The following is a 26,460-nucleotide window of genomic DNA, read 5'->3' as shown; positions in this document are numbered from 1 at the left end:
ACAATAGTTTGTGTAATAATCTCTTAAGCACTTGCACCGGTTTCTGCTTTAAAAATAAATGTCACCAGAAGTGCCCACCCTCTTTTATGGTTTGAAGTGTGTGATAATGACGACAGGGACATGTGGAGGACAGTGTCATAACCAATGAGATGAGTAGAAGAGGATGTCCTGTGCTCACAGTCCACTACAGGTTGCACGTCCTCAACATTACATAGAATTTTACTCAGGCAATATGCAGACTTCAGCACCCTCTCCTCCGGACAGCTCCAAAGAGACTGCCTGCCCTGCACAGCCCCCTGCCCAGCTGCTAACCCCATACTTCATTGAAAGCATTCTAGGAGTACCCCAAAGTTCAGGAGACAAGAAGAGACCCCCAGAGGACCACTCAATAAAGCCACTAAATGCTGGTGAGTACTTGTCATGTGGCATAGAAGCATGCAGACATAGGATGTCTGGTTATTCCTATCCATCATATTATATACAAGACCATGGGGCATCAAAGTTTATATATATATATATATATATATAATTATTTTTTTTTATGTAAAGTATAGAAACACGCACAACAGACTGTAAAGATGTAAAAACATTTTTAAGACTAAAGGTGGTATAGTTTTCCAGTAAAGGCTTAAACAAATGTAGTAATATTGCAGATATCTAGGAGATTGAAACTTTTATATATTTTTATATATTTATATATTTTTAAACAAAAATAAAGTGGTAGCATACTTTAGTACATATATTTTGCTTAATAAGGATTAGAGGTATTATAATAGCTTACAAATAAACATCAAACTACGAATTTGATTGGTGTTACTGTGTATCATCAAATGCAATTATCAACACTGTATTTTATATATATAATATAGATTTTAAAAAATATATATTCATTATTTTTTTTTTGCGTTTTAAATGCTATTTATTACTATTTTATTGTGTTTTTTATTATATATTTATTTTGTAATCTACCTATATATATATCAAATTAACTGGAGGAGACAGCAGTTTTAGACATAAGATGTGGGCATACAGTATACCACTCTAATAATATTTTGGTGTAATACTATAGGTCAGTATAGATAGAAAAATCTTGCACAGCTGGCCTCTTCACCTTGCAATTGTTGCTGCTAGAACAAACAATGTTTATCCAGGTTATGCGGGAAAAATATGTACATATGAAAAAATTGTAATAATAATAGAAATAGAAATTAATCTTTAGTAAATAACTCAATAATTAAGGAGAATATGCTCCGCCACCAAATCCATAATTTAATATTTGAGGATATTTGTTTTCATACAGTAGATGTAAACAAAGCTTTGTTCACAATGTTGGTACCTGAAGCAGGAGCTCCACCTAATTCCAGTCAATTTGTTTTTTTTATAAAATCATGGAATGGAAAAAATATAATTACCATTAGAAAAGGAGGATATTTTGGAATGAAGAGATAATTAATCACAAACTGTGATTTTTGTTTAGGTAAAAAAGAGATTGCATCCTCTCCTGTGAAGATCGTATACAACTTTGGTTCCCATGTCAAAATCAAGGAAAAGGAAAGAACATTAACCGAAGTGGCCAATGGAGGCAACATGACCACAGATGAGCCAGAAAATAGTAAAGTCATTGATAGGAAAGAGCAAGCTGAAAAACAGCAGAACACAGAGGTTGAACTGTCTGTTGCCACAGAAAAAAGGAAGCAGCGCCGCTACCGCACTACCTTCAGTAACTATCAGCTAGAAGAGCTGGAGAGGGCCTTCATGAAGTCCCATTACCCAGATGTGTTTACCAGGTAGCGTTCACTGTTTATTGCTTCAAAACTGTTGTTAGGATTATAGGTCAAGCTTAGGCAACCTAAAGTTCTCCAGCTGTTGAAAAGCTTAAAGTTTTTAAACATCAGCCTTTACCTGGTATGGTATGGTATGATATAACAAGATTCAAATAACTTCTCAAAATAGATATTGGCTGGTCTCTCTATTCAACCAGAAGAAAACAGCAAATGATACGGGAACCTATTCAACCAAAGAAAGTCAGCAAATGCTAGAGCAGCTCCTTATGAGGAGTCAAAGCTGTAATATGTGTTCTACTTTTCATTTTGTTTTCATTTTAACTGCAAAGTTGTTCAAAGTCTTACAGTTTCTGTTCTTTGGACAGCTACTGAAGCCTGAGTAGAAAAGTCTGTCCTTTGCCAGCATGTTATAGAAAAAGTCCCTTGTTCTCTGTGTGGAAACAGTGGTCTCTCTGCAAACACATCCCCTGCATGAGAGTTATGTTTCTTTAATCAGCAGGGAGTATGAACATTGCTGATTGCAAGTCTGACTAAGCAGGAGGGTATTGGACCTCTGCAAAAAGAGTAAGGGTCCTACTCTGCAGCATGCTGGCAGGTCACAGTGTTTTCTTCTCTGGCTGTGGCTGCTTTCTAAAGAAAAAAAATGTAGGACTTTGAACACTGTGTACCTGGTATATATTTAGATGAGTTTAATTGATTTTAACCACTTTGCACCCAGGGCATTTTTTTTATTTTTACACACATTTTAATTTTTTACATGCATATGCATTTTTTTCTACAAAATAACTTAAAACCCACAAACAATTATATGAAAGTAGAGGCCCTGTAGAATAAAAGTGTGGCAATTTTTATGCCAAATTTATTTTAGAGCATACAAGCACCATAAAGTACAAGGTAATATATTTTAGACAGACCTGTGTAGAGTAAATAGATATCAACCACATCAAGTCTTAAAATTTCCAAGTGCCTGTGACATGGCAAAAAACTATGATACCCAAAATTGTACATAAGTGATGCTTTAAAAGGCTTTACAGGTTTACAATTTAGAGTTAACCGTGAATGACAGTACTAGAAATATTGCTTTCATGCCCACATTCACTGCAATACCTAACTTGTGTGGTGCAGCTTCTGTTTACATACACATTTATCAATCATGTCTAATTTTTTTATTATTATTATTATTATTATTATTATTATTACAGGTATTTATTTAGTGCCAATGATTTATGCAGCATTTACATATACAGTATATTGTACATCACATCATTCCCTGTCCTCAAGGAGCTTACAACCCAAGGTCCCTAACTCACATTCATACATACACATACTAGGGCCAATTTAGACAGCCAATTAACCTACCGGCATGTCCTTGGAGTGTGGGAGGAAACCGGAATACTCGGAGAAAACCCACGCAGGCACAGGGAGAAAATGTTAGTTGACTATTCCTATCGCACACATTCTTGGAAATGGCTTGAAGCAAGTGGATACTATAGCAACCACTGTCTGGGAACTGGTGTCAGCACAAGTCAAATAATATATATCGGCAGCACAAAAAAGCATATATTGCCAGCACATCATGGATCTTCAAAATAATGTCCGAAAATGTATTGACATCACAGCCATTAATTGGCTATCTTGGATAGAAATGAAAAATGCCATCCTGATAGATCCAGGTTTGTGCCAGGGTTCCCCGCTTTGAAAATCTACAACCTGGGAAAGGGCTATTGTTTTCAAGCCTAGTTCTCGCTTTTGGCATTACAAGGATGTTATCCATTAAACACTGTTTATGCATCAATGAAATCAGCAAATGGCAAATACATGTGGCTAACAAATGTTTACTGTGACAACCATATCCAGAAGGATTGCTAAGTACCTTGACATCATGTTATCCATAACTTGGAGCTACACATTCCACAAACACAATGAAAGATTTATAAAATAATAATATTCAAAGCATTGGTTTTGAACTTTGAGATCATTATTAGATGTCAAGCTTTACCAGACATTTAACTTAATTTACATGCATGGTACTTAGCCTAATGCTTTTATGAATATGGCCCTTAGGAAATTACTAATGATTTTAAAATGCTAAATGAGACATCATTATGCAAACAAAATCTTTAGTTATAATATATTCACTACAAGGTTATCTTAAGATACCTCCAGTAGTATGTAGAATAATCAGAGAGTACAAATGGCTTGCATTACTCTGTGCTGTAAATGGGATGAAAATATAATGCAACTGTCGCATTACAGATTGTTGTCAAATAAAAACAGTACATAGACTCATGAGCACAGCTCATTATATGAAATCAGCATCAGAGCTTTCTTCTCAATGATATAACAATACTATTACATGCTATATAGTTGTGCTATTGTCGCAGATGACAGTTTGTGGCTTGTTCGTTTAGGAAGTGCAAAGAGCAATCGAGGTGTGCACTGCAGTAACCCACAGCAATCAGATTGTATTTATTTTAGTCACATGAATTGTGATGATTTATGGCTGGTTGTTTCGGGTTACTGCACTGTGCACATTCCCATTACTCTCTGCGTTGCTTCACTGAATACACCAGTAAGTGTATACCAGGATGAGATAGCTACCTAGAACCTACACTCCTGCACAGAAACTGAGATATTTGACAGTGGTATCAAATTCTATGTGGCCTTTCTTCTATCAACTTAAAGTATAACTAAAACAAAACTTTTTTTCTCGTTTTGGACAGAGTGGAGATGAATTAAAACACAGGTTTATATAGAGGTCTGTGCCCCATTAGGGACATTTACCTTCTCTATTTATCCTGTTTATCATTATCACTGAAAGTGGAAGTAAAGAAAACCCCAAATTTTGGGTTATCCCCAGAAATGTAATAGAGGGGAAAATTTTCCACTGAATGCGAAAGAAAAACAAAAAGAGGGCGCACCGGCCTAGTGCATTATCGTAAACAATATTTCATGAAAGTATAAAAAGTACCGTATTTTTCGCTCCATAAGACGCACCTGACCATAAGACGCACCTAGGTTTTAAAGGCAGAAAACGGGAAAAAATATTCTAAACCAATGGACTGCAGACATAGTACAGGAGATGACCAGAGACTGCGGACATAGTACAGGAGATGACCAGAGACTGCGGACACAGTACAGGAGATGACCAGAGACTGCGGACACGGTACAGGAGATGACCAGAGACTGCAGACATAGTACAGGAGATGATCAGAGACTGCGGACATAGTACAGGAGATGGTCAGACTGCAGACACAGTACAGGAGATGGTCAGACTGCGGACACAGTACAGGAGATGACCAGAGAATGCAGACATAGTACAGGAGATGACCAGAGACTGCGGACACACTACAGGAGATGACCAGAGACTGCGGACACGGTACAGGAGATGACCAGAGACTGCAGACATAGTACAGGAGATGATCAGAGACTGCGGACATAGTACAGAAGATGGTCAGACTGCAGACACAGTACAGGAGATGGTCAGACTGCGGACACAGTACAGGAGATGACCAGAGAATGCGGACATAGTACAGGAGATGATCAGAGAATGCGGACATAGTACAGGAGATGATCAAAGACTGCGGACATAGTACAGGAGATGACCAGAGACTGCGGTCGTACTACAGGAGATGACCAGACACTGCGGACACGGTACAGGAGCTGATCAGAGTCTGCGGACATAGTACAGGAGATGGTCAGACTGTGGACACAGTACAGGAGATGACCAGAGAATGCGGACATAGTACAGGAGATGGTCAGACTGTTGACACAGTACAGGAGATGACCAGAGAATGCGGACATAATACAGGAGATGATCAGAGACTGCGGACATAGTACAGGAGATGGTCAGACTGCGGACACAGTACAGGAGATGACCAGAGAATGCGAACATAGTACAGGAGATGATCAGAGACTGCGGACATAGTGCAGGAGATGGTCAGACTGCGGACACAGTACAGGAGATGACCAGAGACTGCGGACATAGTACAGGAGATGATCAGAGACTGCAGACATAGTACAGGAGATGGTCAGACTGTGGACACAGTACAGGAGATGACCAGAGACTGCGGACATAGTACAGGAGATGATCAGAGACTGCAGACAGTACAGGAGATGACCAGAGACTGCGGACAGTACAGGAGATGACCAGAGACTGCGGACAGTACAGGAGATGACCAGAGACTGCGGACAGTACAGGCGATGACTGCTGACCTTTGGGGAGGGAGGGGGCGGGTACCTGATTTTGACAGGTACCCGCTCTTACTTCTGCGGAGTTGTTCTTTGGTTAGTGTCCGCTCTGCAGTGGGACCTTTTCTGTTCCTCTATCCAGCGCCGCGCTGTCTTCCCGGCTTCTGTGGTATGGGCGTTCAGCTTGACAGCCGGGTGCCCAGTGCGCATGAGCGAGAAGCGCTGCGCTTTGTGATTGGTCCGGCGGCTTCTGGGACCTGTCATGTGTCCCAGGTGCCGCCTTACCATTCACAAAGCGCACCGCTTCTCGTGCATGTACACTGGGCACCCGGCTGTCAAGCTGAGCGCCCACACTACAGAAGCCGGGAAGACAGCGCGGCGCTGGATAGAGGAACAGGTAAGGTCCCACTGCAGAGCTGAGCAGCCGTCCCTGTATTCTGACACGGCGGCGGTGGAAATACCGGACCGGCCGCTCCATATTTGCTCCATAAGACGCACTGACATTTTACCCCCTTTTTTGGGGGGGAAAAAGTGCGTCTTATGGAGCGAAAAATATGGTAGGTATCATACCACAATAGACATATAAAACACAGGCACATCACAATGAACAGCGATGTTCAATCCATATAGCATCTGAGTCAACAACAATGGAACCCTGGATGACCAACTTGCTAACGCGTTTCGAGGACTCAGCCTCTTCCTCAGAGCCAACCTGGAAGGTCCATATGGAGGTGGTGTCCAAGTCCATCTATAGTAGGGGGCTTGTAGTAGTATGGACTTGTCTGAGGAGGCAGCTGGCTGTAAGAGCTTGTAGATACTCCTAATGCAGGTAGAGAAGAGAGACATCAGGCAGATTTAATGGTAAAATTGCACTCACATGAATAGGTAACAGGCAGGCATGTCAAGTGATGGAGGTCCAGTGGGATCATCAGCCTGATAAAGGAGTGAGCATGCTCCGATTGCACGCCATCTTGGAAATCTGGTCCATGCGGTGAAATTATCCCTGTGAGCCTCCCTGCCCCTCTCTGCTACTCGCTGAGCCCTGGACACCAGTGGGAAAACACCCAGAGCACGGCCAAAGGACCTGATGCTCCCACTGGACCTCCATCACTTGACATGCCTACCTGTTACCTATCTATGTGAGTGCAATTTTACCATTAAATCTGCTTGATTTTAACCATCTATACTTAGAGTGGCACTGCTGTCTCTCTTTGCTTACTACATCATCCAGAGCAATATAGCAACTATATGCTATATAGCGCTGGATGATGGGGACTAAATTTTAATAATGCTTTTTTTTTTTTTTTAAATGGTGGCACAGATGAAGGGGGGAGAAGGGAATTCATTCATGGTAAGGTTCCGCTTTAATGTGTCTAAAGCACACATGTTTTTATTTCTTTTGGAGAAGGGAATGTATAGAAAATCCTTTTGTTGCACTCTGTGTCTCATTGTGGAAATTACTCTTTACTTCCTTTCCTAACAGGAAGTGAGAGGAAATCTCTCCAAGGCAAGGACATCCCCTCCTAGACAGGTGACACTGCAAAAAGTGTCACCAATGGAAGATTTTTGGTGGCTATCCCAATTTGGGGTTTTCCCTTGCTTCCATGGTCACAGTGAGAAATGGGCACATGACACAGACAGCAATAAAGCCTGACAGAGTTTCCAACATTTGGGCTTTTGATGCACTTTAATGTTATATAGCATTCATCCACAAATGATACTAAAAACGGTTTATAAAAAATCGTCTATAAAATGTAGGCAGGTCATGTTTAGTGGCCATTTCACTGGATATTATTTTGATAGTCATTTGACTCAAGGGACTCAGCAATCTATACTATATAGTAAAAAGTATATTAGCTGATATGATAAATAATTTGATATGATATGATATATAATATGAACATCATTTTTTATTTTCTATTGGTTACCTAATTGTTATTGTGGACACATATAAAACCCAGTCATGCTGGCAATCTGTATTGTGTTGGTAAGATAGCCACACAAACAGTTTGTTTAATAAAATCATAGAAAAAGCAATGTGATACACAAAGTGCAGCAACCCATCACAAACAATCGTGTATCAAATCACTAAATTAATTATTAATGCTTCTTTACATGTTGCACTTCACCTTGAATAAATCATATGTGAATCAGAAATAACATGAATCTTCCAATGGTATTCACATGGATCTGAGTTACCAAAGTAAAGTGAATCTGTTGTAAGTCCTCAACATATTTTACTTTTGAATAAGTATATTTTCTACAGAACCAGATTCGTTTAATGAACATAGCACATTTTAATGCTCATTCTTATTATTTCTTTCTGTAGAGAGGACCTTGCAATGCGGCTGGACCTAACTGAAGCAAGAGTGCAGGTCTGTGCAATTCACAGTTTTGGCATATAGAGGTGTATTTATTAAGGCAATGAGAATCAGAAGCGATGAGCAACAAGCAATATGGGAAATGTGCAGTAATCCATCAACCAAACAAATTTTACTTTTTTAAGATCAATGAAAGATTATTTTTGTTTGATCACTTTCAGTTACTGTACTTTGCACATTCATGTCATACATGTAGATATTTAGTGATCCAATCCTCAGCCTTTATTTTATTATTCCTTTCCTAGTTACTTTGTTTCACAAGTCATTGTTTGGTTGTTTTTAACCTTATTCCTTTACTCATGTTTGCATTGTTTCTTTGGCTCATTAGTTCGTTGGTTCATTGGTTCTTTGGTCATTATTTCTTAATTCCTTCTCACAGTTTTAAATAATCGTGCCTAACCAATGTACAGAATGGATGTTCTCTAAAAATGTACAGGACTTTGGGAGTGATTTTCTGATATACTGTATAACAAATAGCAGCAGAGCTCATCACACTTAACCAGTCTGCTAGCATTGCACTGGTAACAAACAAACTAAATGGAGGTACAGAAGACTAAAGCAGGTCTTAGCAGTAATAGCAGTAAAAACACAGCTATCCCCCCACAGACTCACAGCTCTGACCAGCGCTGCCAGTCTTTGTCAGGGTTGAGTGACTCTTAGGCCCCTTTCACACTGATGGTCCAATCAGGTTCGCCTGTCAGTTTTTCAGGTGGACCCGATCAGACCATCTATAGACCTCTATGGAAGAGCAGGTGTCAGCAGACAAGTGTCTGCTGACACCCGCTGGCATGCGATCCGATCCTGTATGCCAAAAACAGACAGATGGAGATCCATTCCTCATCCATCTGGTCCGTTTCCATCCAACCGCCCCATAGAAGACAGCGGGATGTGTCTGTGTCTGCTCTGCAGCAGAGAGATCCCCCGCTGAGCAGGCAGATCCACTGACGGGTCTGCCCCATCTGAAAGGGGCCTTAGAATAATTCAACCCACTTCCTGTGAGCCCAGAGAATCAAGGACCCACCACCTGGGGCATGTCAGCAAGCTTCTTTATCAGCTGAGAAACAAAGCACAATGTTTATTGCTATCCCTCTCCTTTATGGTATTATATCTATTACTGCAATACTTAAGCTATTTAGCATGAAATCAAAGTATCCTTTCCAGCCAGTAGTTATTTCCCTTCTTCCTGCCATGGTCATGATTTTTACACTGCTATATTTCAATGGGGTTGATTTACTAAAGGTAACTATACTTTGCACTCCAAGTGCACTGCAAGTGCAGTTGCTTTAGATCTGAGGGGAAGCTCTGAAATGAGGTGAAGCTTTGCTGATTTCTTTCTTTCAATCATGTGCAAGTAAAAATGCTGTCTTCTTATTTTCCTTGCATGTTCCCCTCAGATCTAGAGCAACTGCACTTGCAGTGCACAACCTATTTTTCTTTAGTAAATCAACCCCAATATGTATATATGTTGGCATATATTATTAAGAATGTAGAAACAATCACATTTTGGACAAGGCACTATAATTTCTATGTACAGTTATTACTAAATTAAATATTTTTTAATATTTAATTTAGTAACAACTAAATAATAAATAATAAATAATAATTTCTCATTTATTGGTATAGGTTTGGTTTCAAAATCGAAGAGCAAAGTGGAGAAAACGTGAGAAAACAGAACTGTTTGGTGCTAACCCTGCATTCCATGTCAGACACCCTATGGGGCTGTATCTTGATTTTCCTTTGACCCCCAGTCCTCTTATTGACCCTCTTTGGAGGACACTACCACTTTCAACAGTGACAGCACCGTCGGTCTCCCCTCCATCCAGCACAGCAAACCTAGGCGCACTCAGCCCTATGTCCTGGACATCACTCTTCAGACATCCTGTTCTCAATCCTTACTTTGGAAGGTAAACTTGTTTCTTACATTTTCCAGGTGTGTTAGTAATTAAGTTTTATTTAACTCTAGCTTAGTATACTTACTGACATTATCCATTCTAATATCAATATATAAATGTTGCCTAATGTTACAAAGTACTGTTTTAAAATACACTTGACACACAAGCAAGCTGGGTGGGAAATGCAGTTCAGAGGCGTTTGCTGTAACATTTTCCAACTCCACCCAAAAATCCTAGTTATTTTGCCATATTCAGCAGCACTGCAGTAACAATTCAATGGTAATCACTCAGAGGTGATTTGTATATGGAAATATTTTCTTGTTCAAACTTTTTATTGGGGTTTAAAGTTACATGGCATACATACAATATGCAAAGAACATTCACAGTAGGAAAGAATTAAGACGAGGCCTGGTGGCCAACGTTAAAGTTCCAACATTTGTAAACAGAGAAGAAACCGCAATGAGTGGGAGTGAGTAATGCAAAGTAAAAGGAGCAGGATATTGTTGATTGGAAACCAATAAGTAGTACTCCATGTGGACGGATTTCCTGAAAGGCAAAGAGAGAGGATCAGAATAGCGTGAACGGATAGAATAAGAGAAAAAAAAAAACAAGAAAAGGGGAGAAGAGGAGTGAGAACAGAGCGTGTGACTACCAGAAGATTGGGGAGGACTTGGGACTGGACCAAAGCTCAGGACTAACATCAGGTAAAGGAGATTATTAGGGGAGGAGCAATGATTCATCAAGGAAGAAGGAAGTGTTCCACCCAGGGGGTCGAAACTGATAAAAATTTAGGGACAGTGTCTGTAATGGCAGCTTCCACTTTAGCATGTATCATTGCCTGAGTCACCTTATTCCGAACTGCCAGAATGCACAGGGATGGAGATTTCCAGGATTTAACTATAATTTGTTTGGCAGCTGTAGTAACCTGTAAGAGAAGTTTGAATTGGGTCTTGGATATCGAGGGGAGTCACAAATTTAGTAAGACAATGTCTGGGGTAGGCGATAGTGGTTGTACAAAAAGAGTAGACAGCATGCGGAAGATTCCGACCCAGAAAACTTGAACAGCTGGGCAGGACCACCAAATATGGAGATACGTTCCCGCCATCGCACAGCCCCGAAAACAATCTGGAAAGTAACCCAGAGTATATTTAGCAATCCTTGCCAGGACTAGGTACCATGGATCAAGACCTTGTAGTTAGTCTCAACCGCTACCACGTTCTGTGAGGAGGATTTGGTTGCCGACCAAATGCGGTCCCAACCGTCAGAGCTCAGCTTGGATCCTAGGTCTTTTTCCCACTTAGCGACATATGGGGGGCCAGGGGAAGACTCGGGATTTAGTAGTAGAGTGTAAAGGGTGGAGATGAGGCCCTGCCTGTGTGGGTCATTCTTGCACGCACTTTCGAAGAAGGTCATGGAGCGAACAGAGCACAAAGTGGTTGATAAGGGGGTATAGAAGTACTTCAGTTGAAGGTATATAAAGATTTCGGACGCTGGTAGAGAATGCGATTCTCTAAGGGACGGGAAAGATTTGATACCTGTGTGGGTCAAAAAGTGATGGGCTCAAAGAAGGTTTGCTGAGGACCAAAGTGCGAAAGAATGTGGAGAAGACCAGACTGGAGAGGAGGCCGGGTTTCGAAGGTGCGAGAGAAGAGGATTATGCGGCGATTGGATAGGATATCGAGATTTGATTCTGTCCCAGAGGGAGATATAATGGGATATAACCGGAATATAGAAATATTTTCAACCACTGGTGCCAATATTACCATTTAAAGTCTGACAACAGGGCTATTGTATTATCTTATGCTGCCACTTTAAGTTTTAGAACTAGTTAGGTAATATGGTCTGTGACTGCAATATAGTTTTTTACTGCTGTAGTCTTCTTCAAAAGATTTTTAACATAGGAGTTATCTTCAGATTATAATTGTTCACCCTGTCTCTGGTATTGTAATGGTACTTCAGTGTAACACGCACACAAAGTCGTATTCCAAGAACTTCACCTAAATGATGTTAAACCAAAGATATCTAGATCAAAAATCAAAAATGTTATACAGTCAGGTCCATAAATATTGGGACATCGACACAATTCTAACATTTTTGGCTCTATACACCACCACAATGGATTTGAAATGAAATGAACAAGATGTGCTTTAACTGCAGACTGTCAGCTTTAATTTGAGGGTATTTACATCCAAATCAGGTGAACGGTGTAGGAATTACAACAGTTTGCATATGTGCCTCCCACTTGTTAAGGGACCAAAAGTAATGGGACAGAATAATAATCATAAATCAAACTTTCACTTTTTAATACTTGGTTGCAAATCCTTTGCAGTCAATTACAGCCTGAAGTCTGGAACGCATAGACATCACCAGACGCTGGGTTTCATCCCTGGTGATGCTCTGCCAGGCCTCTACTGCAACTGTCTTCAGTTCCTGCTTGTTCTTGGGGCATTTTCCCTTCAGTTTTGTCTTCAGCAAGTGAAATGCATGCTCAATCGGATTCAGGTCAGGTGATTGACTTGGCCATTGCATAACATTCCACTTCTTTCCCTTAAAAAACTCTTTGGTTGCTTTTGCAGTCTGCTTTGGGTCATTGTCTGCACTGTGAAGCGTCCAATGAGTTCTGAAGCTTTTGGCTGAATATGAGCAGATAATATTGCCCGAAACTCTTCAGAATTCATCCTGCTGCTTTTGTCAGCAGTCACATCATCAATAAATACAAGAGAACCAGTACCATTGGCAGCCATACATGCCCACCCCATGACACTACCACCACCATGCTTCACTGATGAGGTGGTATGCTTAGGATCATGAGCAGTTCCTTTCCTTCTCCATACTCTTCTCTTCCCATCACTCTGGTACAAGTTGATCTCGGTCTCATCTGTCCATAGGATGTTGTTCCAGAACTGTGAAGGCTTTTTTAGATGTCGTTTGGCAAACTCGAATCTGGCCTTCCTGTTTTTGAGGCTCACCAATGGTTTCCATCTTGTGGTGAACCCTCTGTATTCACTCTGGTGAAGTCTTCTCTTGATTGTTGACTTTGACACACATACACCTACTTCCTGGAGAGTGTTCTTGATCTGGCCAACTGTTGTGAAGGGTGTTTTCTTCACCAGGGAAAGAATTCTTCGCTCACCCACCACAGTTGTTTTCCGTGGTCTTCCGGGTCTTTTGGTGTTGCTGAGCTCACCGATGCGTTCCTTCTTTTTAGGAATGTTCCAAACAGTTGTTTTGGCCACGCCTAATGTTTTTGCTATCTCTCTGATGGGTTTGTTTTGTTTTTTCAGCCTAATGATGGCTTGCTTCACTGATAGTGACAGCTCTTTGGATCTCATCTTGAGAGTTGACAGCAACAGATTCCAAATGCAAAGAGCACACTTGAAATGAACTCTGGACCTTTTATCTGCTCATTGTAATTGGGATAATGAGGGAATAACACACACCTGGCCATGGAACAGCTGAGAAGCCAATTGTCCCATTACTTTTGGTCCCTTAACAAGTGAGAGGCACATATGCAAACTGTTGTAATTCCTACACCGTTCACCTGATTTGGATGTAAATACCCTCAAATTAAAGCTGACAGTCTGCAGTTAAAGCACATCTTGTTTGTTTCATTTCAAATCCATTGTGGTGGTGTATAGAGTCAAAAATGTTAGAATTGTGTTGATGTCCCAATATGTATGGACCTGACTGTATATTGCTGCTTCCCAATCCTTAGTTCTTCAGTTCTGGTGTCTGAATAAGTCTCCATTTTTCAGAATTTTTTGCTTTATTTTAATTTAATGATCCTGCCAATAACACATTTCCTGTGCTAGAGTAACAACTCTTACTTACTACACTGAATCTAAAGAGTTGCAGCATTATCATCCTAGACTACAGTTGGACTACAAACACCTCTTTATCTTCTAATTGGCTCCCTAATAAATTGGCCCTAGTATAAATGTGAGTTAGGAACCTTAGATTGTACGTTGGGTTGGGGACTGATGTGAATGTACAATATATGAAAAGGGCTGCAGTTGTAAGCCGTGTACCGGGGTGGGCTCCCCAGGATACAGTGAAATCACGAACGAGGAAAGCAACCCCAACACCAGCTTTTGTCACAACAGAATTTTACTTGGATGTGGCAAACAAAACCACAAATGCTGGAATATACAATACATTTACATACACCCAGCCCAAAGGCTAAGACCCTTGTGCTGCACAGCACGGCGCCTTCTGATGGATGAAGGTAGAAAGTGTAGTAATTTACCTACTGGTGGGCACAACTAAGCTACCACACCTTACCTGTATTACCCTAAAAGAACAAGAATCAGTGTATGGGTGTATGGTATGGGCTAGCCTGCGGTGCAGCACAACAGCTAACAATCTTACACAAATCCACAGTATTCCCCCTCCCATAACTGGTCCTGTAGCACGTGCCTGAGTATTCCTTCTGAGCAAAATGCCAGTCTGGCTTGAGTTTGTAGGATTTTATCAGCTCTCCAATGTGAAATGTCACTTTAAGTTGTGGAGTCCTTCCAATGATCAGAAACAACACTTGTGGCCTGACACAAACAGAGACCCTAACTAACTATAGGCCTGTCTCAGTCCTATAGGCGCCAACACTGAAATGAGGTGCGTGCACGACCTTACCTAACCGGGTCTGCTTTGCATCCGCCGGTGACTCTGAACAGAACAAATGTCTCTCCATGAAGCTTGCAATATCACAGTATATATATTGCTTAGTTCCTCAGCTTCCCATCAGCTTCCTGACCACAATCTTCCTTTCTTTGAACAGGGTTAGCGTCTTGAACACCATCAGCTTTACTCAACTGAATTTCTGATTATGGAGGGCTGTCCTCACATCTGGATGGCATCGGATTCTAAGATCACACAGCCCCCCCTTCTCTCTCTCAAACATGGCTGCTCTCCTCTCCTTTTCCTGTTCACTTCCCAAGTCTAAAACCCCACCCCTTCATGAATATAGAAATCTCTATGCAGTCTGTGGCTGTGTTAGAAAAAACAGTGACATCTTGTGGCTAAACTGCAGAATGTCAGTCAGAACATTTTTAATTTACTTCAATCAGTGTTCAAAGCTGTTTCCCCATCTCACACATAAACTGTAATAATAATCTTCATTTCATTGGAAGGGTGATCACAGAAGTTTGCTTTGGAACATAATAACATTGTTTGAGATAACAGATCAGTTCACAGGATATTACAAGGACAAAGAAATTCTGGCAAGATCAACAGGCATCTTTCTGTAATTGCAGAAAATATACTTAATCCGAAAACTAATACAAACACTTCTTTTAAAGACTTGCAAGGTTCCATATATTAAAGTGTTACTAAACCCACAACAGTAAAATCAATCTATATATGCAGTAAAGCATGCTTGTTATACTCACTGTGGAACTTAAGGGGTTAATCCTTTGCATTGCATTGATCCTGACTTCTCTGATCCTCCCCTTCTTCCAGAGTCCCCCTCTTATCTCCTGATAAGATATATCATGTAGAGACACTCTGCACATGCTCAGTTTGGTGTGTATTGCCAGAGAGGTTTTATTTTTCTTGGCAAAGTGCATTTGATCAGCACAGGGCCAATCAGCACTGTCCAGACAGAGGTCAGGGGTCCTGCATCCTCCTAGAGCAGAATGAAAATTCCTCCTACAAGCTTTAACCAGTTCTCTGCTGGACACTGCTAGAAGTCACAAGACTGCTCTAACTGCTGATGGGAAAAGGAATTTAGCAGTTTATATTTACTAAATTAAATGCATTTCCATGTAGTGTGTACTGTGGGAGACCAGATAGAATGAACGCAGGGTCCTGGCTTTTGTAATACTTTAAATATTTGTTTTAGGTTGTTTAGATATCCTATAAAATATATTTGTACCCAGATAATAATCATGTTTGACAGCTTGGCATGGGCATCTGCTTAAGTGTATGCCCATACCCTGCACTAACGGACTTCAAATTGGGGACAGAGTGAGTTACTCATTCTTGCAGAATAATCAACGACCATTAACAGTACAGCGAGCAGCCACTGGACCTTCTGGATTTTTCTATGCTTATGCCAATAAAGACAACCATGCTGTACCAAGACACACACACAGAGTATACTAAGAATTCTGTAAATTTACAATGGTTCATTATGACACCTGATGTTTTTGCATGTCTCAAAATAGTAGTACTGCCTGCCTTTTCAGTAGTAATGGCTAGTAACATGGTCATTGTATAACACTCAACAAGGGACAGGGTTTATAAAGACACATTTTTGCTAACAATTATCTCGATTAGCCAACATGTCCGCTGCTAGTCAGCTGTCCTGAGGCCCTTGCAGTATGGCAAGTTACAAATCAATATGGCAAGTTACAAATGAGCAACTGACTAAGAAGACATCTGAGTCCCAAAGTCTGGAAGCAAAATTGTGAAATCACCACACACAGGATCTAGTTTGAGCATAGCACACACTCATTCTGATTAACTACTTTTTGAAGAGGACTTTATGAAAATGTAGAAAATATTGCATTGTATTGTGCATCTATATTATGGTTGTTATTGCAGTTCCCAGGTGATTTCCTTGTTGCCTTCCATATTTCACATGTATGACAACAAATTATCCTCCCCAAAGACCAAGAACTGTTCAGGAGCCAGTTAACTGACCCATTCTGCTTCACGAACATCACATAACTAAATGGTGTACTTTTATAGCTATAGTTAGGCTACAGCTATTGTTAAAGTTACCTAGCTTGAGGGGAATTATAGCAAGCTAAAAAGTAATCTTTTTTGCCTTTTTTTCACATCATCTCATGGGATTAAAATAAAAAATCAATACAACACATAGCAATATTTTCTTAGATTCAATCAGGAGAATTAAAATTCTCAACATGTGAACATGTGAAGTAGACAGTGGAGACTACAGTGGACATTAGATTGTAGACCTATTCTGGGACTTGAGAATGTATAAAAGATCCACTTGGAAGAGCTGAGATAATAAAACAAATTGGCACATAATCCATTGCAGGATGCTCCATTGTGTATACTTGCAGGGTGTAATGCCTGCATCTCAGTTTCTAAGGCTGATGATTAATATTTAGAGATCGACATTTAATTTCTAATATTCAATTTCAGGTTCCTCGGTGTTCTAAACCCATTGATCAGCACATCTTCTCTGCTTATAAAAAACCCATCTGCTACCTCTGGACCTGAGCTGCCCATCTTTAGTGATCCATCTACCAGCGACTGGAAATCGCAGTCTAGTGTTGGAGGTTTGAGACTCATATCTAATGAACAGTCTGAACAAGTCCCCACAGTAGGCATCATGACCAGCTTTCCCAGTGGCAACTGAGACTTATGGAAATGGCTGCCTAAGTGTCTATATGGGAGTTATATTTTGATGTGAAATCCTGAAGATTCTAAATATAAAATAAGCTAAATCAGTAAGACACTTTATAGACATAACAATATACCTATGTATCGGAGCCTACCCATCCCTGCAAGAAAGATATATTGTTGGAGGAAAAAAAGTTTTATCTCCCAGCATTTGTTTCCAACAAGGCTCTAGCATATTCTGTCTTCAAGTTGAAAATGTAAATCCGCCCCACAAAAATAGTACCTATGCTCATCAAAGTCGCTGATTAATTCCCACTAAAGAGAATAATACGTAGACAGGACACACAAAAGCTTTATATCATATAAACTATTTTCTGTTTATTCACATTTTTATACTTTTAATAAAACTAAATTTTGGCAAATTTCATTACAGATGTGATTTTAATAAAAACTAATAATGTGATATTTTATTATAGCAGTTGATTAGAGATTAATATGGTATTTGATTATGTCAGTTGATGTTTATTCCTTGCTTTTGTACATCTTCCATCTGCTGCAACCACCATACTTGAGTTCAAACTGTTGTTGTTTTGCTAAAATAGTTGTTTTGTTTTATGAAAAACTCCTTATTGTTTAAAAAACAAAATGTTAACTTAAAGTAGAACTTTATTAAGAAAATTAAGTCCAGCTGGATCTCTTCAGGCTGATCCCTTTTGCTGGTATAGCAATATAAAACTTTAAAAATAAATGCCTATGCTGTTTAAAATCCAGTAATACACTGTCTCACCCTACTCTGCACATGCTCAGTTGCTCTCTATTTTTCGGCACACTGCTGAATTTGTAGAGACCAATCTGCTGACAGGCTAAAGATTTAATGCTGCTCAGGAGCTCTGGATTTCAGCAAAATGGCAGCCTCCGGCAAGAAGAAACAGGAACAATGCGGGGGGCAATTTGGAGCACACGCTAATTTTGATAGGATAATTATTAATGCAGAATGTACTGTATGTTTCTTGCTATATACATATAATTGTATATACATATAATATGTATTGGTATATTTACATATTTGGATCATATATAGGAAGTTCGTTTTCTGTACTGTAAACTACAATGCAGGCTTAAAACTTTTCAAACATGCATATATGTGATACATATACTGTATGTTCAATCTATCATTGGCACAAGGATCAAAACATTTCAGTAAAATGTAGTTTATTTTTGGAATGCTAAATATACAGGATCATAAGTATAACCAAAACCAACATACATTGCATCCAGAAAGTATTCACAGCGCTTAACTTTTGCCACATTTTGTTATGTTACAGCCTTATTCCAAAATGGACTAAAATCATTTTTTCCTCAACATTCTACAAACAATACCACATAATGACAATGTGAAAGAAGTTCATTTTTAAATCTCTGCAATTTATTAAACATAAAAAAAAAAAAAAAACATATACACAAGTATTCACAGCCTTTGCCATGACACTCAAAATTGAGCTCTCCTGCATCCTGTTCCCATTGATCATCCTTGAGATGTTTCCACAACTTGACTGGAGTCCACCTGTGGGAAATTCAGTTGATTGGACATGATTAGAAAAGGGATAAACCTGTCTATATAAGGTCCCACAGTTACCAGTGCATGTCAGAGCACAAACCAAGCCATGAAGTCCAAGAAATTGTCTGTAGACCTCCGAGACAGGATTGTATTAAGGCACAGATCTGGGGAAGGGTACAGAAACATTTCTGCAGCATTAAAGGTCCCAGTGAGCACAGTGACCTCCATCATCCATAAATGGAAGAAGTTTGGAACCACCAGGAATCTTCCTAGAGTGAGCCGCTTGGCCAAAATGAGTGATCAAGGAAGAAGGGCCTTAGCCAGGGAGGTAACCAAGCACCCAATGGTCACTATGAAAGAGCTTCAGAATTTCTCTGTGGAGAGAGGAGAACCTTCCAGAAGAAAAACCATCTCTGCAGCACTCCACCAATCATGACTGTATGGTAGAGTGGCCAGACGGAAGCCACTCCTCAGTAAAAGGCAAATGGCAGCCTGCCTGGAGTTTGTCCAAAGCACCGGAGGGACTCTCATGAGAAACAAAACTCTCTGGTCTGATGAAACAAGATTGAACTCTTTGGCCTGAATGCCAAGCATCATGTCTGGAAGAAACCAGGCACTGCTCAGCACCTGGCCAATGCCATCACTACAGTGAAGCATGGTGGGGGCAGGTCGGGGATGATGTTTAGCGGCAGGAACTGGGAGACCAGTCAGGATCGAAGGAAAGATGAATGCAGCAATGTACAGAGACATTCTTGATGAAAATCCAGAGCGCTCTGGACCATAGACTGGGGTGACGGTTCATCTTTCAACAGGACAACGACCCTAAGCACACAGCCCATATAACAAAGGAGTGGCTACAGACCAACTCTGTGAATGTCCTGGAGCGGCCCAGCCAGAGGCCAGACTTGAACCCGATTAAACATCTCTGGAGAGATCTGAAAATGGCTGTGCACCGACGCTCCCCATCCAACCTGATGGAGCTTGAGAGGTACTGCAAAGAAGAATGGGAGAAATTGCCCAAAAATAGGTGTGCCAAGCTTGTAGCATCATACTCAAAACGACTTGAGGCTGTATTGGTGCTAAAGGTGCTTCAACAAAGTATTGAGCAAAGGCTGTGAATACTTATGTACATATGACTTTTTTGCTTTTTTATTTTTAATAAATTGCAAAGATTTCAAAACGGACTTCTTTCCAATTGTTATTATGAGGTATTGTTTGTAGAATGTTGAGGAGAAAAATTAATTTAATCCATTTTGGAATAAGGCTGTAACATAACGAAATGTGGCAAAAGTTAAGCGCTGTGAATACTTTCTAGATGCAATGTAGTTTAATACGGTAAATAAGTCATACAGTGTCATACTTCTTTTTAAAAATTGTTCTAAATCTAATTAAATTACTAAGGCTGCAATCACATTGAATGATATTATAAACTGCTGTTTATACTTGTTTACATTGAGTTACACTCATTTATTATGGTGCTTTGACCAAAATCAAACACCTATCCTTATCTTGCTGTCTCCGTCCTGCTTTGCAATCTGTTTAGGGCAGAAAACCTCCATTTTCATCATGTGTCTGTTACATTAGCTCTCAGTTTAATAATTGTTTAACCTCCCTCTACCCCATGCCAGTATAAATTTAGTTCAACTGTTAGGACGGCTTGCAAGTTTAATCTTGCCACTTCTTGTGAAAAGTGTCATTCTTTGCTAAGTGCCTGGCACTTTGATTAAGGAACTTCTACAAAAGCAAGAACAAAAATGAGTGCTTCACGCCAAGTTTTCTGGAAGTTCTCTTTCATCTTTTCTCTCTCCCTGAGCGGTTTTCAACTCCTTTCTCCACCCTCCAACATGCTCATACTAATTTCCTCCTTCTTTGCAATGATGCCCTCACTCCTCAAACTCTCATTTCTTTACCTTCCCCTGCTCCACACCACAACCTGTATATATCTCCCTCACTTTTGCTTCTCAATATTACTGCACTTATCACCTCCTGCTCTTTCAGAGCCCTCACAATGTCACCACTTCCAATTCACCGCATTATGTGCCCTCATATAAATCCCGCTCTCACCTTACTGCCCTCACCCTTCTACTACATCTAACTTCTGGGGATATCGCCCAAAACCCTGGCTCTCCACCATCTAACTCTCACTAACCCTCAACCCTAGAATTGACAGTCTACCTTCTCTGGCAGCAGCCATACCCCTCACTCTCATATATCAGTCCCCCTGCTTTCATGAGTTAGTCCCACCCTTATGTGTGCCCTCTGGAATGCCTGCTCAGTCTCTAACAAACTTGCCTCTGTCAATGACCTTTTCTCCCAATGTGGCTGCAGTATTTTGACAGCCAGCCCTACTGGCTGTCACAATACACAAACAGCAGCTACATCTGATATCTTTTTGCACTGCTCCTTTGATTTTTTAATTGAAGGACTTAAGGCAGGAAAAGAGAGACAGGGCCACCCACTAAGTGAATTTCAACCATTGCAATACATTTTATGTTGTAGTAATGAATACAGAGCTGCATATATAGATGACGTTTACATGTGGCTGCACAGTTCAGATTTTAAGTGCTAAAATAAAACATGGCAAAAAATGTTAAAATGCATATTTAGAGTACAATATTCATCTACTGTATAAATCCACGTGATGGGTGGTAAAAGTGCCACACCCTAATCAGCATACATAATTGAATTTTTGCATAATATAAAATAGAAATTGTACATAAAAAAGCATCAATTGTCTCTTCAAAACTGATTCTGATAATCATTGAAAATGGTGTACCCAAAGCAGATATTCAACCATCTACAAACTTTTTGCAGTTTAGGTCTAGGTGTTATGCAGTTTACATTTCAAGTCAAGGTTCTATGTGGTATTATATAATACATGTGGTGATATTTTATTCGGGGATGTATATATATATATATATATATATATATATACCGTATATATATATATAAATAAATATACAGTATAGTAGCCTGCTGGATATTATACAATATACATATATGTAGGAGATGCTGCAAGTGATGGAGGCTTGTGAGAGTGGTCTGGTGTGTCCATGTTTGCTTCGGTGGTCTCTCTTTGGGGATTGTGTATGGCTGCGGGAGTTACGCTCTTCCATTGGGGACTTACGGGCCAATAGCTATGCCTGGACACCCACAAACATCTTGGGTAAGAAAATATACATGACAAAGAAAATATGATATGAATACTGATAATTGTACTTATATTTTTCATAATCTGTCATTGTGTAAATTTACTGTTCCACTGTATATATTGAATTTACAGATTCTGATAAGTATTTCTCCTGATGAAGCGGCTTTGGCTGCAAAACACATATAGACCATCAGTGGCCCTTCTTTATTCCTCCCTCTACTTTGCAAAGACCTTATGTTTCCACAATATCATAGATGGACCATTTCTGGGGCAGACCAGTTGGTTCCTTTGACTAAAAAGGGTTGGATATCTGTTTTGGGTACATCATTATCAATAACTGTCAGAAACATTTTTTAAGACATAGTACGTGTTATTTATTTACTATTTCTTTTTTCTACTATGTAAAAACATATTGATGTATGCTGAAATATGGTGATGATTTATTTGACATCTGGTGCCTTTAAAACCCAAGTGCTCTGGGGTTCTGTTATTGCAAAACACACATTTATTTATCAACAGAGAGATTGCCATAATGTGAGAGAGCCCTAGGGGAGACTAACATGGGAAGGGGCCGCCATATAAAGAAAGAACCCCTTGAGAGTGACATCCTTAAAGAATGAATACTATTTAAAGAGGGTTTGCCATGGCCAAACACTACACTGGCAAGAGATTGCCATATGGAGAGATTGACCTGGAGAGTTAGTCTCTAACCCACACAATTCTAGAGAGATACTGCTATGTGAAGTCCTACCATGTGCAGAGACAGCCCTGGAGAGGGACTTCCTACAGAGAGACGGCTATGTGAACTCTGAAGTCTTTTTCAGAGGGATTCAGAGGGATTGCTAAGTGGAGGGAGACTGCCCCATAGAGAGCATAGCATCTGGAAAGTCACTGTCCTGGAGAGAGCCTAACATGTTGAAATGCTGACCGTTATTTATAGTGATGTTCCATTCCCAGCAGAACTGACTGCTGAGATCTGCCCCTTGTGTGTGAATGTGTTATCACAGAACAGAGCCACATAAGACCAGATTAAGAGCATCATAGGCCTGGTGCTGGGGAGTTTGGTGGACCATAAGGGCCGTGCATCAGCATGCCCCCTGAGCTGAGAGGGAGGGACAGGAGTAACGTTACGGAAATCTGGCATCTGATTTTCCAAGTTTCTGTATAGGCCGTGTGTCTGCATGCTCTCTGAGATGAAAGGCCCAATGCTACAGAAGCCCCAGGCTTCTGTAATAGCCCTGCTTCAGCATGTACAGAGCACCCTGAGGTGAAGTGGAAGGGTGCAGCAGCGCAGGTCTAACACAACACTACAGAAGCTAAATACCATGCTTCCACTAGCACAGCCCATTATTAATTCCGCCACCTTGCTCAGGCAGTGTATGTGGAACGCAGAGCCTGTCATGGAGATCTCTCCCCATTGGCCCATTGCCTTCCATGCTAAGCCTGTTCTTTTTGGGTGGCTGTGCCTATACTAATGTAGGAGCCTGGAGCTGCTGTTCCAATTGCCCCTACGTTAATCTGGCCCTAGGGCCACAGGAGACCAGCATGATACAGCAGCGCCATACGGGGTAAAGAACATGTGACTTTCCTGCACAGCTTTTAACTAAATAAAGATGACTTTACAACACTGGCCCCTACCTCAATTAAAATGCCAGTGGAAAGTTCTTCGTATCAGAATATTTAGTTAAGTATACAATGCATTATTGTCTGGCATACATAAATAAAAAGAATGAACAAGGTATATACAGTCAGGTCCATAAATATTGGGACATCGACACAATTCTAACATTTTTGGCTCTATACACCACCACAATGGATTTGAAATGAGACGACCAAGATGTGCTTTAACTGCAGACTGTCAGCTTTAATTTGAGGGTATTTACAGCCAAATCAGGTGAACGGTGTAAGAATTACAACAGATTGCATATGTGCCTCCCACTTGTTAAGGGACCAAAAGTAATGGGAAAATTGGCTTCTCAGCTGTTCCATGGCCAGGTGTGTGTTATTCCCTCATTATCCCAATTACAATGAGCAGATAAAAGGTCCAGAGTTCATTTCAAGTGTGCTCTTTGCATTTGGAATCTGTTGCTGTCAACTCTCAAGAAGAGATCCAAAGAGCTGTCACTATCAGTGAAGCAAGCCATCATTAGGCTGAAAAAACAAAACAAAACCATCAGAGAGATAGCAAAAACATTAGGCGTGGCCAAAACAACTGTTTGGAACATTCTTAAAAAGAAGGGAACTCACCGGTGAGCTCAGCAACACCAAAAGACCACGGAAGACAACGGAAAACAACTGTGGTGGATGACCAAAGAATTCTTTCCCTGGTGAAGAAAACACCCTTCACAACAGTTGGCCAGATCAAGAACACTCTCCAGGAGGTAGGTGTATGTGTGTCAAAGTCAACAATCAAGAGAAGACTTCACCAGAGTGAATACAGAGGGTTCACCACAAGATGTAAACCATTGGTGAGCCTCAAAAACAGGAAGGCCAGATTAGAATTTGCCAAACGACATCTAAAAAAGCCTTCACAGTTCTGGAACAACATCCTATGGACAGATGAGACCAAGATCAACTTGTACCAGAGTGATGGGAAGAGAAGAGTATGGAGAAGGAAAGGAACTGCTCATGATCCTAAGCATACCACCTCGTCAGTGAAGCATGGTGGTGGTAGTGTCATGGCGTGGGCATGTATGGCTGCCAATGGAACAGGTTCTCTTGTATTTATTGATGATGTGACTGCTGACAAAAGCAGCAGGATGAATTCTGACGGGTTTCGGGCAATATTATCTGCTCATATTCAGCCAAATGCTTCAGAACTCATTGGACGCCGCTTCACAGTGCAGATGGACAATGACCCAAAGCATACTGCAAAAGCAACCAAAGAGTTTTTTAAGGGATAGAAGTGGAATGTTATGCAATGGCCAAGTCAATCACCTGACCTGAATCCGATTGAGCATGCATTTCACTTGCTAAAGACAAAACTGAAGGGAAAATGCCCCAAGAACAAGCAGGAACTGAAGACAGTTGCAGTAGAGGCCTGGCAGAGCATCACCAGGGATGAAACCCAGCGTCTGGTGATGTCTATGCGTTCCAGACTTCAGGCTGTAATTGACTACAAAGGATTTGCAACCAAGTATTAAAAAGTGAAAGTTTGATTTATGATTATTATTCTGTCCCATTACTTTTGGTCCCTTAACAAGTGGGAGGCATATATGCAAACTGTTGTAATTCCTACACCGTTCACCTGATTTGGATGCAAATACCCTCAAATTAAAGCTGACAGTCTGCAGTGAAAGTACATTTTGTTTGTTTCATTTCAAATCCATTGTGGTAGAGTATAGAGCCAAAAATGTTAGAATTGTGTCGATGTCCCAATATTTATGGACCTGACTGTATATAACCATGACAGTCGCATATTCACTTATAAAGGCAAATACGTCTTGTAATAATTAAAAAGTGTAGCAAACGGAAGGAAACACATTTGAGTTAACTTTTTCAGAGCAGTGAGAAGTTCATTGTGGCTGCTATTTGTGTAATATTTTCTTCAGCCCACACTCAGCTCTTCCTTTTTTGTTCCTTCTTATATTACCAATATACCTCCATTTGTACCAAACCTGCACATTCAATTTTTCCCCCTGAAACCAGTCAGCTGGGGACTGCCTGCTGCTGTCACAGAAAATAGTCAGAACTGCATACAAATTCAGATTTCTTAATATGGGTTACTGCACTTTTCTCATTATATTGCCTAACTGAACAAGCCCCTGAGGATCATCATTAGTTGGAGATGACATATGTCCTATGTTAAAGCAATTGTGTATTTGTACCAAGAAAATATGCCTCACTGGGATTACTTACAGCTCAACTCCAGGCAAACATGAAAATCCTGCTTTATAATATTAATGCCTCCAGTGCCCTATTACTGTGCTCTATTTTATTCACTGTGTTTTGTAATATCAACCCCTTCTCAGTTTATTGTGCAGATTATTTAGATAGCTGACACCCATAACTAATGGTCATATAACATTCTTCTATGGGTGTCATGAATCACAGTGCTGCTCCCCACATGGGATAATGGACCATACATCCTTTGTTGCAGTTTGGTGTTCGTAACAAGAAATGTGGTAACCATAACCATTTTTAGATACAAAAAAAAATATGCATAGAGTTCTGTGCATATAACAGCTGTGCACAT

General features: G+C 40.3%; 1 protein-coding gene across 1 annotated transcript; it reads left to right on the top strand.

Annotated features, from left to right (window-relative positions):
* The first annotated feature begins 232 nt into the window (after nucleotides 1-232).
* Nucleotides 233-17,958, top strand: ESX1 (ESX homeobox 1). The gene is made up of 5 exons (XM_089684873.1): nucleotides 233-407; nucleotides 1,478-1,787; nucleotides 8,305-8,350; nucleotides 9,980-10,260; nucleotides 17,356-17,958. The coding sequence occupies exons 1-5, from the start codon at nucleotides 233-235 to the stop codon at nucleotides 17,570-17,572; spliced, it is 1,029 nt and encodes a 342-aa protein (XP_089540999.1). The 3' UTR covers nucleotides 17,573-17,958.
* The last annotated feature ends 8,502 nt before the right edge of the window (nucleotides 17,959-26,460 follow it).

Source organism: Staurois parvus, unplaced genomic scaffold (genome assembly GCF_062004578.1).
Source record: "Staurois parvus isolate SC_StPar_1 unplaced genomic scaffold, SC_StPar_1.0 ptg000361l, whole genome shotgun sequence".
Classification (NCBI taxonomy): Eukaryota; Metazoa; Chordata; class Amphibia; order Anura; family Ranidae; genus Staurois; species Staurois parvus.
Note: the sequence above shows the minus strand (reverse complement) of the source record. Positions and strands in the feature narration are given on the sequence as shown.

Bases quoted from the DNA above. Each gene is read 5' to 3' on its own strand.
- ESX1 (XM_089684873.1), top strand. From the start codon at position 233: ATGCAGACTTCAGCACCCTCTCCTCCGGACAGCTCCAAAGAGACTGCC. The intron at 1,788-8,304 runs GTAGCGTTCACT...TTCTTTCTGTAG, and splicing joins TACCCAGATGTGTTTACCAG to AGAGGACCTTGCAATGCGGC. The intron at 8,351-9,979 runs GTCTGTGCAATT...TTATTGGTATAG, and splicing joins TAACTGAAGCAAGAGTGCAG to GTTTGGTTTCAAAATCGAAG.